Below are 18,490 nucleotides of genomic sequence, written 5' to 3'. Positions count from 1 at the left end.
GAACATGGCAAGGTGACTTTTTGTGTTGGGACCCTTCTTTAGACTTTGGGATAAGAAGCAGCAGGTCGAGAACAGACATCTCCTGAAGAGAAAATGTCCTTTCCAGCCTTTTGATGCTCAATCTCTGACTCCCACTGAGGCAAGAGGGGATATCGTCCTTGCCAGGACAGGTTGGATTTAGCAGGTAGTGTGTACTTGTGGTCGGAAGGTTGGGGGTTGTGGGAGGCCATATGCCACAGCAAGATACTCCGGGAATTAGTCCCATTCATGGTGAACGATGGGGAGAGAAATTATCAAGGTAGAGCTCGGGATCAGAGAGAGGAAGGAGATGTGGGGACGTCTCAGAATGCACAAAGAGGATAGGAGGAACACAGCGGGCCAGGCAAAATAGACAGACAATATTTTGTGTTGGGACCCAAGAAGGGCCCCGACCTGTCCATTTCCCTCCACAGATGGTGTTTTTGCTCATGATCGCAACATCACGAGGAGGAGCACAGTGGCGCAGTGGCAGGGTTGATGCCTTGCACCACTGGATCTCTGGAGGACATGAATAGGAGACGTTTTAGGTCGAGACCCCTCTTCAGACCGATTGTAGATGGGCTGAAGAAAGCTGGAAAAGGGGAGACGCAGGGCAAAGTGTGGCAGGTAACAGGTCGACACAGGTGAAGGAGGAATGTTGAAAGGCAGGTGGTTGGAACAAAGGCTAGAGATGGGAACTATAGTTGTGAGAAGGTTTGAAGAGGTGTGGATTGTGAAAACAGTAGGAGGAAATTGGTGGAGGAGGGGAGAAATAGGTGGGAGTGTAGGTGGGACATAGGGAAAGGAAAGGGAGGGGGGGTGCGGGGACCAAGGTGACCATCCATCTACTTGTCATAAAAATTCCCCTCCCCTGCATCGACCTATTGTCTGCCATACTTTGTCTTGCCTCTCCACTCTTCCAGCTTTCTTCTCCCTCTACAATCAGTCTGAAGAAATCCATCCATGTTCCATGTTCACCAGAGATGCTACCTGACCCACTGAGTTACTCCAGCTCTTTGTGTCCTTTTGCATATTAACCAGCTTCTGCAGTTCTTTGTTTCTACATTCTATCATCGTCCTTACTTTGGAGTTTAAAGATACATCGTGGAAACAGACCCTTCGGCCCACCAAGTCCATGCTGACCAGCGATCACCCATACTTTAGCACTATCCTACACACTAGGGACAATTTATAATTTACAGAAGCCAATTAACCTACAAACCTGTATGCCTTTGGAGTGTGGGAGGAAACCGGAGCACCTGGAGAAAACCCACGTGGTTGCAGGGAGAATGTATAAACTCCGTATAGGCAGCACCCATGGTCAGGATCATACCTGGGTATCTGGCACTGTAAGATAGCAACTCTACCGCTACGCCACTCTGCTGCCTACAGATCTTGGACCTGTGTCATTGTCCTTGTGCCTATTTGAGGTTTTCTTGCTTTAACATTTACAATGTAAATGGGTGTGAGGTGTGAATTGGAAATGGATTGAATGTCATCATGGGCCCTTCGGCTTTAAGACTCTTTGCTTCCTACTTTACTGATAAATGCATGTATTCAGCAACCACTAATTGCATTGTGCATGCTGTGGCATTAATGAGCAGAATGGCACCATGCAGCTGTTAAAATCATTAAAGCCACATGACTTTCTGTCTCCTTTTAAATATATTTAAAAAATCACAAGCGTGCCATAAAAATAATTAGCTCCCAAAGATAAGAGGTATGAACAGTGTTTTACTCGTGGATCAATTGATCATGTGTGTGCTAGCAAAACGGAGGAACAGGTGAAACGTGTGTAGGAAGGCTGATTAAAGAGATCGGAGTTGCTACTTTTGTCGTGTCAGGGGCCGAGCACTTCAGGTAGTGCTGTTGAAACAAACACGGCCAGATCCTGTTGAGCAGCTATCATAGCTAAGAGCAACTGTCACAGCTTTGAGCAACTATCATAGTGTTATTTTCAGGCACAGCTAATTTTGCCCTGTTCAGTTGCGTTCATTCATGTTCAGATTGACCATGCTAACGAGTGTGGACGAGTTGTGCATGCAGCCCAAGCCATCATGCAAACCAATCTACCTTCCATTGAAGGGAAGGCCTGAAGAAGGGTCCCGACCTGAAACATCACATGCTCCTTTTCCCCACAGATGCTGCCTGGCCTGTTGAGTTACTCCAGCATTTTGTACAATTGTACAAGGCATTGGTGAGACCAAATCTGGAGTATGGTGTACAATTTTGGTCGCCCAATTATAGGAAGGATGTCAACAAAATAGAGAGAGTACAGAGGAGATTTACTAGAATGTTGCCTGGGTTTCAACAACTAAGTTACAGAGATAGGTTGAATAAGTTAGGTCTTTATTCTCTGGAGCGCAGAAGGTTAAGGGGGGACTTGATAGAGGTCTTTAAAATGATGAGAGGGATAGACAGAGTTGATGTGGACAACCTTTTCCCTTTGAGAATAGGGAAGATTCAAACAAGAGGACATGACTTCAGAATTAAGGGACAGAAGTTTAAGGGTAATATGAGGGGGAACTTCTTTACTCAGAGAGTGGTAGCGGTGTGGAATGAGCTTCCAGTGGAAGTGGTGGAGGCAGGTTCATTGGTATCATTTAAAAATAAATTGGAGAGGCATATGGATGAGAAGGGAATGGAGGGTTATGGTATGAGTGCAGGCAGGTGGGACTAAGGGGGAAAAGAATTTGTTCGGCACGGACTTGTAGGGCCGAGATGGCCTGTTTCCGTGCTGTAATTGTTATATGGTTTTATGGTTATTTTGTGTTTATCTCCCTTCCATTGACTCCACCTACACCACCAGCCTAATCAAGGACCAGTCTTCCTGGTCCACTTTTCCCCTTTGCCATCAGATAAGAGTTTTTGAAGTGTAAAAACATGCGCCTCCAGATTGGGGGACAGTTTCTTCCTAGCAGTTATCAGGAAAATGAACCGTCCTCTCATCAACTAGGAAGTGGTCTTGACCTCCCACCCACCTCATTGGAGACCTTCAAACTATCATTAATTGGACTTTACTAGACTTTATCTTACTCTAAATGTTATACCTTTTATCCTGTATCTGTACACTGTGGACAGCTGGATTGTAATCATGTATAGTCTTTTTGCAGTCTGGGTAGCACCAACTAAAAAGCTTGTCATTGAACCTCGGTGCATGTGACAATAATAATACACTAAATTAAACTCAACTAAACTAAATTTAACTGAACTAAACATCTGTGGAGGAAATGGATAGGCAACGTTTCTGATCGGGACAATTCTTCAGATTGAGTTCCCACCATCACTTTGTATTTACTGTAGCTCCTGACTTCAGCATCTGCAGTCCCTCATGTCTTGAATTCCCTTACATAATAATGAAACTCCTCTAAGTTTAATGTTAGCGGCTTTCAAGCTCTGTCATTTATTTTGTTGTGGTAAACCATTCCCCAAAATGTGAATTTATAGTTTAACAATAGAATATTTACATCATAGTAAGATTATCTACAAAAGACAGCTGTATCCAGTGCTCTGAATAGTATTACATGAGGGAATAGATTTTTCACAATATTTGACAATTTTGTATGAGAATGATAGATAGCGAAATAACAGTATTGCTGATTTTCTTTTGGGAAATGTGTTTATTGGGAACATTCATGATGATGTTGAGTCCATGCATGCATAGTGGAAGGAGCACACCTTTCTACTGCACCATCAGACACCCCTCTGCCCCATCTTTGGAAGAATTTGCTGTTCCCTGCATTGGCCTCATCAATTATCTCACCAATCAATGAGGTGTTGCACTTTGCTATGTCAAACCAGGACAGGTCGCAAGATGGTGGAGTCCTGGAGAGTGTTGCAGAGCAGAGAGCACAGGGAGCTGGGACTTTGGGAGCACATTTGCATGTTTCCCTGAAATGTATGAGTCAGATGAAGAGTGTGATGAAGAAGACATTTGGCATGCTTGCCTTCATTGGGCAAGGTATTGAGTACAAACATTGGCACACCATGATGCAGCTGTACAAGTCGTTGGTGAGAACACACTTGGAATATTGTGTGCAGTTCTGGTCGGCCCAGGTGTATGCAGGATATCATTAAGTTGGAAAGAGTGTAGAAGAGATTCACTAGGACGTTACCCGGGCTTGCAGGATGCAGTTCTAGGGAGAGGTTGGACAGGTTGGAACTCTTCTTTGGAGCATGGTTGACCATATTGAGGTGTAAAGATCACAAGGGGCGTGGATGAAATCAACACTCACATCATTTTTCCCAGGGTGGTGGATTCTAAAGATAATGGTTTAGAGGGCATAAATTAAGATGAGAGAGTATAAATATTTAAGAGGGACCTCAGGGACAACATTTTTCTCTCAGAGGGTAGTCCGTATCTGGAATGAACTACCAAAGAAACTAATTATCACTTTAAAAGACATTTGTGCCTACCTATGGAAATAGATGGTTTGAGAGTGTATTGGGCCAAATGCAGGCAAATGGGACTAGCCCTGTATACCATTTTGGACAGCATGGACAAGGTGGGCTGAAGGGCCGGTTTCTGTGCTGTATAGCTCTATGACTGTATGGCCCAACAAGCCGCAAAGTGGAAACTAGTCACTGAAACCAGAGGATTGCCTAAAAAAAACGTTTTGAAGATTTCAAGTTGGCTGAATTCCTCCAACAGCTTGTACTAAAACTCCAGTAAAATGGCTGTTTGATAGGGTTACACGCTGCAGTAAATACTCTTGTCTCTTGCAGTTAATATCAGTTTTATTATCAATGAAAATCTGATTATAATTGTCACTGGTAGGGCACGCTTACCTCGACAAAGATTGGGGAGGTTAATGCAATGTTGAAATAACAATCAGAGCAGTGCTACATAAATGTATGAAGCTATTATTCTTGACCTTGTTTTCCTTGCATAATGCTGCAGTTGCTTGGGGAGTTGCAAAAGACTCAGTCTGAACCTTTGTTCAGATGGAATCTGCGCTAAAATGTGCGCTCTGAGTGAAAAACCTTGTAGGTACACCGGCACTTTTCAAGGCATTTTGTTTTTGTGATTTAATGATTTAATTCAAATCGATGATAATTTATTGTCACATGTGCCGAGGTGCAGTGTTTTGCATTCAACCCGGTAAAATCGTACATGCAGATCTCACCCAGGCAGCACATAACTGTTGTCACGCTCCTGGCACAGACAAAGTTACAAATGTCCACCAAGCAGTTCTATCCTCTGCCTGCCGCTGCACGTGGCCGCAGGCAGCCCCCCGCCAACCCCCCTTTGTTCTCAGTCCCCCCTCTGCCAGGTTCCCCCTTCATGCTCAGTCCCCCCTCTGCCGAGTCACCCCTCATACTGCCGAGTCACCCCTTCATCACCCCTTCATTCGCGGTGGCTCCCCGCTGGGTCTCCCCTTCATTCCCATTCTCACCCTGCCAGATTCCTCCTTTGTTCTCAGCGCCCCCCCCCCCCCCCCACTATGGGCTACCCCGTCGTTCACAGTTGCCCCCCCCCCCCCCCACTATGGGCTACCCCATCGTTCACAGTGCCCCCACGGTTCCCCCTTCATTCTCACCAGGTCCCCCCCACCTTTAGTGTAACCCCGCTTTTTAATTAGTGGGCTTATTCCTGCGATACTTTCTGCTATGTTAGTCAATAATAGCTTTTACTTTGTTGAAACATGGAGGAACCTGAAGGCCCTCAAATGTAAAGTGTTGAGTCCCCGTGAAAGAAATAAAGGATTAAAAAGTTTAGACCAACATGCTCCATTTACGTTAATCCCACCTGCCATATCCTTCTAAACCTAACCTGTCCAAATGTTGCGATAGCACTTGCCTCAACTACCTACTCTGGCAGCTCGTTCCATACACCTACCACACTTTGTGTAAAAAAAAGTTACCCCTCAGTTACCAAATTAAATTTACCTCCCCCTCACCTTAACCCTATGACCTCTGGTTCTCGATTACCTGCTTCTTGACCTGGTCTGGTAGCATCTGTGGAGAGAAATGAGCAAAAGACGTTTCAGGTCAGAACCCTTCTTCAGACTTTTGGAGTAGAGGGGAGATAGGTGGTCGAGAGAGATGAGGGGAAAGGTTGTAGAGTTGCTGCCTTACAGCAAATGCAGCACCAGACACCCGGGTTCAATCCCGACTACGGGTGCTGTCTGTACGGAGTTTGTACGTTCTCCCCTTGACCTGTGTGGGTTTTCTCCAAGACCTTCGGTTTCCTCCCACACTCCAAAAATGTACAGGTTAGTAGGTAAATTGGCTTGGTAAATGTAAGAATTGTCTCTAGTGGGTGTAGGATAGTGTTAATGTGCGGGGATTGCTGGTCGGCGCGGACCCGGTGGGCCGAAGGACCTGTACCCACGCTGTATCGCTAAACTAAACTATGAACTAAACAGGCAAGTGATAGTTGGATCCAGATAGGAGGAGAAGAAAAAGTGAAGCAAATGGCGGAATCTGGTAAGGAGGGAAGGATTGGAGTGATAGAGGAGGGAGAGATGGTGGGAATGGCGGTGGGGAAAGAAAAATGGGGGAACTGAAGTATGGGTTGGTTGGCAGATGGAGAAGGTAGAGGAGCAGGAAGGAACTGGGTGCCTTGATAGAACTTTGTCAGCTTGATAGCGAGACCACCATTGATGGAGTGACGTAATTCAGGAATGCTCAAAAAGAGAGTTGGAAAAGCACGGATTTCACACTAAGTTGTGGGGCTGAAAAAGATTATCACAGGGAGACGTGAGACCGTGGGTAAACTTCAAAAACCAAGCCGACAATTTTAAAGTTGACTAACTGGGAATGGATGTCAGCACAGGGCTGACCACTGAAGTTCGTACCTTTTGCACCTCCAGAAAGGGGGAATTTCTTTAGTCAGAGGGTGGTGAATCTGCGGAATTTATTGTCACGGATGGATGTGAAGGTCAAGTCAATGGGTATTTTTAAGGCAGAGATTGACACATTCATGATTAGTAAGAGTGTCAGGTGTTATGGGGAGAAAGCAGGAGAATGGGGTTGAGAGGGATAGATAGATCAGCCATCATTGATGGGCCAAATGGCCTAATTCGGCTCCTAGAACTTATGAATTTATGAACTGAGCATGGAGTGATTTAGGACGCAGGTTGGGAGTGGATTGGAGTGGTCAAGTTCTGGTTGTAATGTAGACTTGATTGAAGATTCTAGCAGCAGATAACCCAAGGCAGGTCAGTGAGATGGAGATGGGCCATTTTAGTGATGACTTGGACTAGGAGTCAGAACTTTGACCCCGGTTACTAATCGTCCGGTTCTTTCTCAGCTGCTCATCAGAGATAAGTTTTGAGTTAACCTGGGCTCCCACCAATCTCTCCCCTCGACCTCCCCCGCCCCACCCTGCTACCTTCCTCCCTCTGGCATCGCAATACACAACTTTGCAAACCCACTCACAGCTTCTGCTCTTAACTCTGACCTTTGTTTCACCATCATGCTATGAAATCCACCCTCCACCTCGCCTGTGTTGATTTATTACTTGCCACCCTTTGTCCTGCCTCTCCCCTTTTCCAGCTTTCTTCTCTCACCTCCCACCCACCCCCTACAATCAGTCTGAAAAATGTTCTCGACCCGAGACATCACCTATCCATGTTCCTCAGAGATGCTGCCTGATCTGATGAGTTACTCCAGCACTTTGTGTTATTTTGTATATTAATCAGCATCTGCAATTCCTTGTTTCTACATAAGTTTTGAGTTGACTGTTGGGGAATAGAATTTATCGTAGGGTTGATGACAATGGCCTTGGTCTTCTCAATGTTTAAGCAGGATCTTTTTGTTCAGTGTTGGAAGTTGCCAAAGCAATCTGACAATTTTCATAAATAAACAGGTTATTTGACTTGGAGTGAGTTTCAGAATAAAGATTTGAGACGTATTTAAAAATAGGTAAGATAAACAAACGCTTTATATAAAAGAATAAAACCGGCTCCAGACAGGCTGAACGACGAGTGACTGTTGAGTTACACATCATTAAAGACACCAAAAGGGCAGATCATCATAGCAACTTGCAAAAGCTGGCTCCAGAAAGGCTGAAGACCTACGTAACTGGCTTCCATAAAAGTCTCTGAACGCAAGCAAACAGAATGTCAGTCATTCCTGGTGTTGAACAGAAGAAGCCCAGTGTTGGCAAGCATCGGGCCCAGTGCTGTAGTTCAAACAAATAGAGTTCATTAAATTCCCTGGTTCTCACAGATCCCTTGCTTACAACTTTATCATTTCCTGGATGCTACCTTAAAGTTTGCTGCTGGAATATTTGACCTGACCACAAAAAAAATATATCATCGTGTTACATCAAAAAGTACATCCAGAACCATATATAACGAGCAAAGCAGAAATGTATGTAACAGTGAATACTCAAGTCAGGCATTTGTTTTTCAAAGTGATACACATTTTGGGGACTTTAAAAATAATGTTAAAGCAGTTCCAAGTTGCGAAAGGACCAAACATATTTGTTTTTATTTGTTTTTTGTCCCCATGTAGATAATAAATGAAACATTTTTGTTAATTACTCCATGGTTTTTCTTGCTGTTCCTTGAAACAAATATAAAGTTAATTCACATGGAGACGGCATGCCAATTCCTTTCTTTAATGAACAAGAAAATAATACCGATTAAAAATTCATTTTAATATTGCACTAGGAATGGATAGCACAACTATCACTCCTTCTCATTTTGTTGCAGATGGAAGATGTCATCGCACGAATGCAAGAGGAGAAAAATGGCATTCCAATCCGGACAGTCAAAAGTTTTTTGTCGAAGATTCCCAGTGTATTTTCTGGTAAGATGCTGATTTTATTGTTGCAGTAATGTTAATGCCAGTTTAACATGGAGAAGTTATTGACAACTACCATCACAGACACAATGATTGAGCACTGGACTAATAGGAACTAGTTTAGTTTGTTATTATCACATGTGCTGAGGCACAGTGAAAAGCTTTTATGTTGCGTGCTATTCAGTCAGTGAAAAGAATGTACATGTTTACAATCAACCCATCAAGAGGGGAATAACATTTTAAGTCCAGTAAAGTCCAGTTAATGATAGTTCAAAGGCCTCCAATGAGGTAGATGGGAGGTCAGGGCCGCTCTCTAGTTGGTGAGAGGAAGGTTCAGTTGCCTGAAAACAGCTGGAAGGAAACTGTCCCTGAATCAGGAAGTGTACATTTTCTTACCAGAATGCTGCTTGAATTAGAAGCTTTCAGCTACAGGGATAGGTTAGACAGAGTTGGATTGTTTTTTCGGGAAAATCGTTTGAGGGGAGACTCGATAGAAGTAAGAGGCTTAAATAGGGTAGACGGTTAGACATTTTTTCCCCAAGGTGGAAATGTCCAACACTAGAGGGCATGGCTTTTATGTGAGAAGGGGGAAAGTTTAATGGAGATGTGCAGGGCAAGCTTTTTACACAAAGAGATGTGGGGGCCTGTAACGCATTGCCAGGGATGGTGGTGGAGGCAGAACGATAGTGGTGTTTAAGAGACTTTTAGATGGGCACATGGAAGTGCAGGATATGGACGGTTATGGATCTTGTTCAGGCAGATGAGATCAGTTTAACTTGGCATCATGTTCAGCACAAACATTGTGGGCCGAAGGGCCTGTTCATGTGCTGTACTGTCCTATGCTCTCTGTTCTTGCAGATGTTTGAGCGCAGAGCTCCAATGCATCACTGAAATGGTCAACAATGATTTGGAGCTGAGCTAACAAGGGCTGCTTAAACTGGCAGTCGGTCCACATCAGCCCGCTGACTGAAATTAGAGTGACCTTGAGTATGAAGTGGAGATGATGTGGGTTGAACATATGGTCTGTGGATTAGCACGCTTCAGCAAAAAGCTCTTGGAGATGATGTGCAGCATTGTGATGAGAAAGAGCGGGGGAGGTTTGGGTGATGTTGTCACGTTGTTTGACACCAGCTGCGCTGAGATTGAATCACGGAGGCACAAGACACTGCAGATGTGGGACCCAGTGGGGGGGAGGGGGAGGGAGGGGGTGTCTCCAAGAACATGGGTGTGACCTGTGTGGGGGGGTGGACGCTGAGAGCAAGGAGGGATCGGGAAGGGTGGGGGCACCAAGAACAAAGAGGGGTGGGGGGGGGGGGAGAAGGGGAGGGGGAGAGATGCCGCCGAAATCAAAGAGGGAGTGGGGGGGGCCACTGAGAGCAACGAGGTCCCATCGGGACTCTGATATGTACTTTTGTAACTGCGTACTTTGTGCCTTGTTTAGTTTAGTTTAGTGTATTATAGTCAGTGAAAAGTATTTTTGTTGCATGCTATCCAGTCATCGAAGAGACTATACATGATTTCAATCAAGACGCCCACAGTGTACGGGTACAGGGTACAGGGTAAAGGGAATAACGTTTTGTGCAAGCAAAGTCCAATTAAAGATAGTCTGAGGAACAAAGAATTTCACCGTACCTGGGTACATGTGACAATAAAGTATAATTAAATCATTGGGAATCTGGAAATCGAATACAAAACTGCTGGAGAAACCCATCAGGTTGAGCAGCATCTGTGGGAGGATGGGGAGATTATTCAATGTTTCAGGTCAGACCCAGCATCAGAACTGCCCTCCCCCCAATAAACATCCAAAAGATCCTGATCTGCCATTTTTCCACCAAATTTCCAATTGATCTACAATCTTGCTGTACCCTTTGTTTATCTTCCCCACTCTCTCAACTCTACTCAACCAATATCATCATCTGTTCTTGGAGTATGTTCCATGCTTTATCTCTAAAGTAAACTAAGTGTGTAGGAAGGAACTGCAGATGCTGGTTTACACCGAAGATAGACACAAAATGCTGGAGTAACTCAGCGGGTGAGGCAGCATCTCAGGAGAAAGGAGAAAGGAATAGGTGAGTTACTCCAGCATTTTTGTGTTAAACTAAACTAAGTCATGAAAGTAGAGTTGGCAACCCCGGCCATAAGTGCTGTGAAGGAACCCGCTGATGAACAAGAGTCCCGAACTGGAGCAGCACAGATGGCTGTGAGGATGGTGAAGGCCATGGAAACGACTCACAGGGTGTGATATGCAAAACCGACGTAAAGGTTAGTCAGAGGAACGAGACTGCAGCACGAGCAAGTGCTACAGTCATGGTGCATTGCAGCTTGCGTTCATTCTCTTCAAAGAGACCATGAAAGTCTAAAGTTCTAATTAGGCACATCACACATCATAATTAATATTTTTCAATCTGCTAAAAATTAATCTAATTCTCTCTAGGCAATTAAAGATCATTTGGAACAGAGTCATAGTCTCATTACAAAATTTTGCAGGAATAATTTGTGATTGATTTGTATGTGGAGATTTCACATCTTTTGGCACGTGGTTCATTGATGTTTACATTAAATTATGTTTCCAAGTAATGTCTTTTGTTTCATTCATTTGTTGCATTCATTTGTTGACTGCAAAAGAGGTCAGTCTGTTTAAGCTCTTAAGGTAAGAGAGAAGAGATGTGGGATGTTTCCTAAATCATTGGGTTTCCACTAGAGAGTGGGGCTGGTGGGGACAGGTTGTACCCATTACAGCACCAGAGATGTGTTTTCGATCCTGACCTCGGATGCTTTTGATATGGAGTTTGCACGTTCTCCCTGTTACTGCCTGTTTCGTCTGGGTGCTCCAGTTTCCTCCCGCATTCGAAAGAGTGCGGGTTTGTAGGTTAATTGGCCCTCTGTAAATTGCCCCTAGTGTGTAGGGAGCGGATTCAAAACTAGAAAAGCATAGAACTCGTGTATTTGAATGCGTGATCGATGGTCAGATAGACAGAAGATAGATAGAAGAAGAGGATTGACAACAAATTCTGGAGTAACTCAGCAGGTCAGGCAGCATCTCTGGAGAAAAGTAACAGGTGACGCTTCTGGTCTGAAGAATGGTCTTGACCCGAAATGTCACCTATTCCTTTTCTCCAGAGATGCTGCCTGACCTGCTGAGTTACTGCAGCATTTGGTGTCTATCTTCAGTGTAAACCAGCATCTGCAGTTCCTTCCTACACAGAAAAAGAAGATTGAGGATCAGTATGGACTCGGTGGGCCGAAGGGCCTGTTTCCATGCTGCATCACTAATATCTACAGGCTGCGCCCATTGCAGCAAAACAAGGCTTCCACTCCTTGCAAATGCGCCCACAGATAGGGAGCCAGTTATATGTGTGCTCGCTTCACCATCTGCATCTGCTCATAATCCAGCAGGTGCTAGACATTTGCAGACTAGGGAAACCCAGACGATTCCTTACAGGAGCCCAGACGCAGAGGTAAAGCAGAGCTGTAGGGGATCCATGTCTCACTGGAGCACTGATGAAAAAGACCTTTAGAATCTGACAACAATGTTCTAGACAGCTGTGGAGGCGGTTTTCAATACGGCACCCAAGCTAGTCTCTAAATTGACTACCTTTCGTTTTAAGCTGCACAGCTTTTGTATACAAAATGGGGGAAACCTTAGATTAGTTTAGAGCTACAGCACGGAAACGGGCCCTTCGACCCATCGGGTCCGCGCCGATCAGTGATCACCCATACATTAGTTCTAAGCTACACACTAGGTGATCAATGGTCTGTGTAGACAGTGGGCCAAAGAGCCTGTTTCCATGCTGTATCTCCAAACTAAAACAGTATATCAGATATTGCCATACATGCAGCATAGACCCACACACCCTCATACTATATACTATATATACTGAACGTTGTTTTGTTTATTATGTTTGCAGCGTACTTAGAAACATAGAAAATGGGTGCAGAAGGAGGCCATTCGGCCCTTCGAGCCAGCACCGCCATTCATTGTGATCATGGCTGATTGTTCCCAATCAATAACCCGTGCCTGCCTTCTCCCCATATCCCTTGATTCCACCAGCCCCTAGAGCTCTATCTAACTCTCTTAAATCCATCCAGTGATTTGGCCTCCACTGCCCTCTGTGTTTACAATGTTTACTACTATGTTTACGTATTCTGTTGTGCTGCTGCAATTAAGAATTTCATTGTTCTGTTTGGGACATGTGACAATAAGACACTCTTGATGCCCAATCACATGAATATTCCTGCATAATATATTAAATTACCTGCTGGAAAACCAAAGTCACACCTTGAACAATAAATGTTAAAAGAGGTAAATAAATCTGGAATATCATGTCTCTTGGTGGCAAAGAGAGGACTGCTGTCATCCTGGGATCTGTGCTGTTGCAGATGTAAATATAGATGGGTTGGTTACTAGGTTTGCAGATGACACCAAGATTGCTGGGGTCATGGTTGAGTTTAAAAGGATGAGGGGGACCTCATAGAAACTTACCGAATAGTGAAAGGCTTGGGTAGAGTGGATGTTTCCACTAGTGGGAGAGTCTATGACCAGAGGTCATAGCCTCAGAATTAAAAGACATTTCTTTAGGAAGGAGAAGAGGAGGAATTTCTTCAGTCAGAGGGTGGTGAATCTGTGGAATTAATTGCCATTGAAGGCTGTGGAGGCCAAGTCAATGGATATTTTTTAAGGCAGAGATAGATAGATTCTTGAATAGTGCAGGAGTCAGAGGTTATGAGGAGAAGGGAGAAGCATGGGGTTAGGAAGGAGGGATAGATCAGCCATAATTAAATGGCGTAGACTTGTTGGGCCGAATGGCCTAATTCTGCTCCTATCACTTATGAACCTATGACTATGAAGAAGGCTGTCAAAGTATACAGCGGGACAAAGATCAGCTACAGAAATCGGCGGAGAAATGGCATAGAGTTTAATCTGAGAAAGTGTGAGGTATTACACTTTGGGAGGTTGTGTATGTGGAAAATATAAAATTAATGGCATGACCCATAACAGTGTAGATATCGAGAGGGATTGTGCCTGGAATGTGCTGCTGAGGCAGATACTTTAGTGGCATTTAAGAGACTTTTGCATAATCATACAGGCATGCAGGGAATGGTGGGATACGGATTATGTGCAGATACTGTAGATAAGTCGGAAGAAGGGCCTGGCCTGAAACATCACCTATCCATGTTTTCCAGAAATGCTGTCTGACCTGGTGCGTTACTCCAGCATTTTGTGTCTATCTTTGGTATAAACCAGCATCTGCAGTTCCTTTTTCCTTTTCTTCCCTCCAGTTCCCTCCCCTGTACTTTCAGTCTGAAGAAAGGCCCTGACCCAAAATGTCACCCATACTTTTTCGCCAGAGATGCTGCCAGACCTGCTGAGTTACTCCAGTACTTTGTGTCTTTTCTTTTTATTAGAGATGGTCTTGGCATGATGTTCAACACAGACGTTGTGGGCCAAAGGGTCACTTCTTACGCTGTAGTCTTCTATGTTCTATGGCCTCAAATGGAACGCAAAATTCATTCCTCCAAAGGATCTTGGTGTGCATCTGGAAACAGCATCCCTCCAAAGGGAGAAGATGGGCAGAGGTTTAGTTACAGAACTTGGTTACAGAGTACTGCATTGCCAAGGAGTGATTGGGGTTGGGAGACACGGTGTAGAAATGTGGTTGTCAGAACGCCAGGCACACTGTTGGGTTGGATCCAGTTGACTATCAATCACATTATGTGTGTGAGGGAGAGAGAGAGAGAGGGAGAGAGTGATTGAGTAAGTGTGTGAAATACAACAACAGGATCTCAAGAGCAGATGGTATCCCTGCTGAAGTTCTCAAATTTGGCAAAGAGGAACTTTAGTCACAAATTCACAACCTCATCTTTCACATCCAGGACGAGCAGGACATGCCAGGGACCTTAAAGATGCCGCCATCATGACCATCCTCAAGAAAAGTGACAAGCCCAATTGCAGTCACTGCAGAGCGAATGTCAATGATAGTGTCCCCGTTGACTATCCCTTCCCACAGGTCAAAAAGCTGCTCCCATGAATTACAGTCGTGACTTTATCCATCTACAGTCAAAGGACAGTGTATCTACACCATGGGAAATGCACAGAGCAACATCTACCTCTGCGTTTACGGCAGATGCTGGAATCTGGAGAAACTCACCTTCTTCTTATAGTACGAACAAGGAACTGCAGATGCTGGTTTATACCAAAGATGGACACAAAGTGTTGGAGTAACTCAGCGGGTCAGGCAGCATCTTTGGAGATAAAGGAAATCAGAAGGGCAAAAAGGGTAGAGGATATAGCTCTGGCAGATAGCATTAAGGATAATTCTAAAAGAGGTTATAAGCACATAAAGGGAAAAATGATAACCAGGGAGAGTGGGACCCCTCGGGAACTTAACCTCTGTGGTTTTAAAGTTACTAGAGAGTATTCTGAGGGATAGGATATACATGCACTTAGATGGGCAAAGGTTGACAAGGGATGGTCAATATGGCTTTGTATGTGGGAGATCATGTCTCATGAATCTGATTTAGTTATTTGAGGATGTGAATAAAATGGTTGATAAAAGCAAAGCTGTAGATGGTGTATACATGAATTTTAGCATGGCATTTGACAAGGTTCCACATGGTAGGCTGCTATGGAATTCAAGGAGAGATAGCCGAATCGATTAAAAACTGGCTTCATGGAAAGAAGCAGAGGGCGATGATGGAAGGATGCTTTTCTGACTGGAGGCTTGTGACTAGTGGTGTGCCTCAGAGTTTGTTGCTGTTTGTCATCTATATCAATGATTTGGATGAGTACGTACTTGGCAGGGTTAACAAGTTTGCAGATGAAATTGTGAAGATGGTTGCCAAAAATTGCAGCAGGATCTTAATCGTTTGGGCAGGTGGAATGGTTGATTAAATTTATACAGAGAAAGGTGAGGTGTTGCATTTGGGAGCAATAACATGGGCAGAACCTACACAGTGAGTGGTAGAGCAGAGGCAGTTATAGAGTTTTCATTGAGAAGAGGGAGTACAGATACATAGTTAGTTGAAAGTGGCATCTCAGGTAGAAAGTGTGGTCAAAAGGCTTTGGGCAAATTGGCCTTCCTTGGTCAGAGCATTGAGTATGGAAGTTGGTAGGCCACATTGCAGTTGTACATGACGTTGGTGAGGCTGCATTTAGTATTATGCTAAGCTTTGGGTGCCATGTTATTGGTAAGATGTTGTCAAGCTGAAAAGGGTGCAGAGAAGATTTATGAGGATGTTTCCAGGACTCGAGGGCCTGAGCTATAGAGAGTGATTGAGCAGGCTTGGACTTTCCTTGGAAAGGAGGGGGATGAGGGGTGATCTCATAGAGGTGTACAAATTCATGGAAGGAATAGATCAGGTAGACGCACAGAGTCTCTTGTCCAGAGTAGGGCAATTGAGAACCAGAGGACATCGTTTTTAAGGCGAGGACGGAAACATTCAATAGAAACCCGAGGGGTAATGTTTTCATACAAAGGGGGGTGGGTGTATGGAACGAGCTGCCGGAGGAGATAGTTGAGGCAGGGTTTCGGTGGGGGGGGGGGGGGTACACGGAGGTATTTAAGATTTTAGATGGGATATGTTGGTCGTTCTGGGCAAGTTGGGCCAAAGGGCCTGATTCTACATTGTAAAACTCCATGACTCTATGACTAAAGTCTGGCTAGTGACAGGTAGCAAGCCTTAAACCTATGTCCTCTGGTTCTCAATTCCCCAACTCTGGACAAGAGACTCTGTACGTCTATCTGATCTATTCCTCTCATGAGTTTGTGCACAATCTATTATTTTATATTTAGGTGTGTGACAGGAGTTACAAACAATAGTGGGCTCCATGAGTTTATATAGGTGATAGAGAGGGATTCTGACATTTACCCTCCACTTGCTGCCAAGCTTCCTGTTGTTTGAACCATGACAAGCTTTTTTTTTTAATTAAAAATCATTCAAACTAACTCCTGACCAAATAAAGACAGCTCAAGAACTCAGTCCTGTGCTAAATTAGTTGACTTCAACCAGAAAAGCAGAAAGAGCTCTGCAATTGGCCTCAGTGAGACATTGCGTGCTCCTCTTTCTTTTTCACATCCCCCCCCCCCCCGTTCAGCAGTTTGGCAACGAAAAATTGACACAGTGAAATTAGATAGAAATGCGAATTGTATGTAACCATGTCACAGTGTTTACAAAAAAAAAGAATAAGCAACATGTTTAGATCATAGGACATAGATCAAATGAGATAGGAGCAGCATTATGCCTTTTGGCCAATCGAGACTGCTGTGCAGATTCATGCATGAACACAGGATTTATGATCAGCACAAGAATTGGCTGCAATTTCTCCATGGAGGAAGTTGGAAGAAGCACTAAGCACTGGATGTTGCACAGTATGCCGCTCCATTAAGTGTTTCACAGGTAGTGAAGTAAGTCTTGCCTAGGCTTAGACTGATAACACTGACACCAGACAAGTATCAGGCAGCAACCTGATAGGAGAGTGACATGATATTGAACGAAGAGCATAAAACAGTATAACACAGGTACAGATCAGTGGGGTAGCACAGTGTGCAGTGGTAAAGTTGCTACAGCACAGAAACTCGGGTTCAATCCTAACTACGCCTGTATGAAGTTTGTACGTTCTCCCTGTGACCATGTGGGTTTTCTCCGGGTGCTCCGGTTTCTTCCCACATTCCAAATACGTGCAAGTTTTTAGGAGAATTGGCATCTGAAAATTGTCCCTAATGTTTTGGAGAGAACTAGTGCACAGGGATTGCTGGTTGGCGTGGACTTGTTGGGCCGATGGGCCTGTTTCCACGCTGTATCTCTGAACTAAACTGAAATTAAACTAAACGTAAAGCAAACTAAGAGATCCTTCGGCCCACAATGTCTGTGCTGAACATGATGCTGAACTATTCTTCTCAGCCTACAAGTAATCCATATCCGTCCCTTCCCAACATATCCATCTAAATGCTCTTAAATACCACGAAACCCTATCAACGTGTCTTATAATTTTACTTCTACTGGTCTCCCCGCGGCCTAAAGGCCTGTCCCACGTGACCGTCATTTGCGCATCACGCAGATGGCGCGCAAAGATTTTGTACATCACAAAATCCTGGGACGCCGCACGCAACCTCGCGTCACTGCCTATGTCACCACGCAACATGCGCGCATAAGGTGCACCATGCGCGCATCACGTGCGTGTATCACAATGATGTTGCGTAAATTACGCGCAAATGATGGCCAAGTGGGACAGGCCCTTTAGGCGCTGGAGAGAAAGCAATTCAAATTGTCCAACCTCTCTGATAGCTAATACCCTCTAATCCAGGAAGCATTATGATAAACCTCTTTGGCACACACACCCCAATGCCTCCACCTCCTTCCTCAATGCCAGTATTGGTGCAGCAATTGACTCGTTGGGGAGCTATGAACTTGAAACTCTACTTTGTGTTATGAATGACTCACTTCCAGAATCCCCAAAGCCCCTTCACCACCTACACGGTGCATACTCATGCACTGTGGATGACCAGGAACTAGAGACTGTAAGATAGATTTCTGACGGGCATTTCCACTGTGCTGAATCAAAGGTTGTTGTGGAAAATAAAAATAGAAGTTGTAGGAGGTAACATTTTGACATTGCTAAAAGATTGGATTATTAACAGGAAACAGGATAGGCATAAAGAGGTCTTATTTTGGTTGATATGATGTAACAAGTGGTGTGTACATGGATTGGTGTTAGGTC

General features: G+C 44.4%; 1 protein-coding gene across 2 annotated transcripts in view; it reads left to right on the top strand.

The window, feature by feature from the left end:
• LOC129699611 (regulator of G-protein signaling 7) overlaps positions 1-18,490 on the top strand; it is a 311,380-nt gene that overhangs the window by 168,159 nt on the left and 124,731 nt on the right. For both annotated transcript variants that reach the window (XM_055639566.1, XM_055639565.1), the window contains exon 3: positions 8,682-8,778. In XM_055639566.1, coding sequence (XP_055495541.1) covers positions 8,682-8,778 — 97 coding nt within the window. The remainder of the gene's footprint in view (positions 1-8,681; positions 8,779-18,490) is intronic.

The sequence above is a fragment of the Leucoraja erinacea genome, chromosome 8, assembly GCF_028641065.1.
Source record: "Leucoraja erinacea ecotype New England chromosome 8, Leri_hhj_1, whole genome shotgun sequence".
In the NCBI taxonomy this organism is placed as follows: domain Eukaryota; kingdom Metazoa; phylum Chordata; class Chondrichthyes; order Rajiformes; family Rajidae; genus Leucoraja; species Leucoraja erinaceus.
The sequence above is the reverse complement of the archived record's forward strand: the minus strand, read 5'-3'. Positions and strand labels throughout refer to the sequence as shown.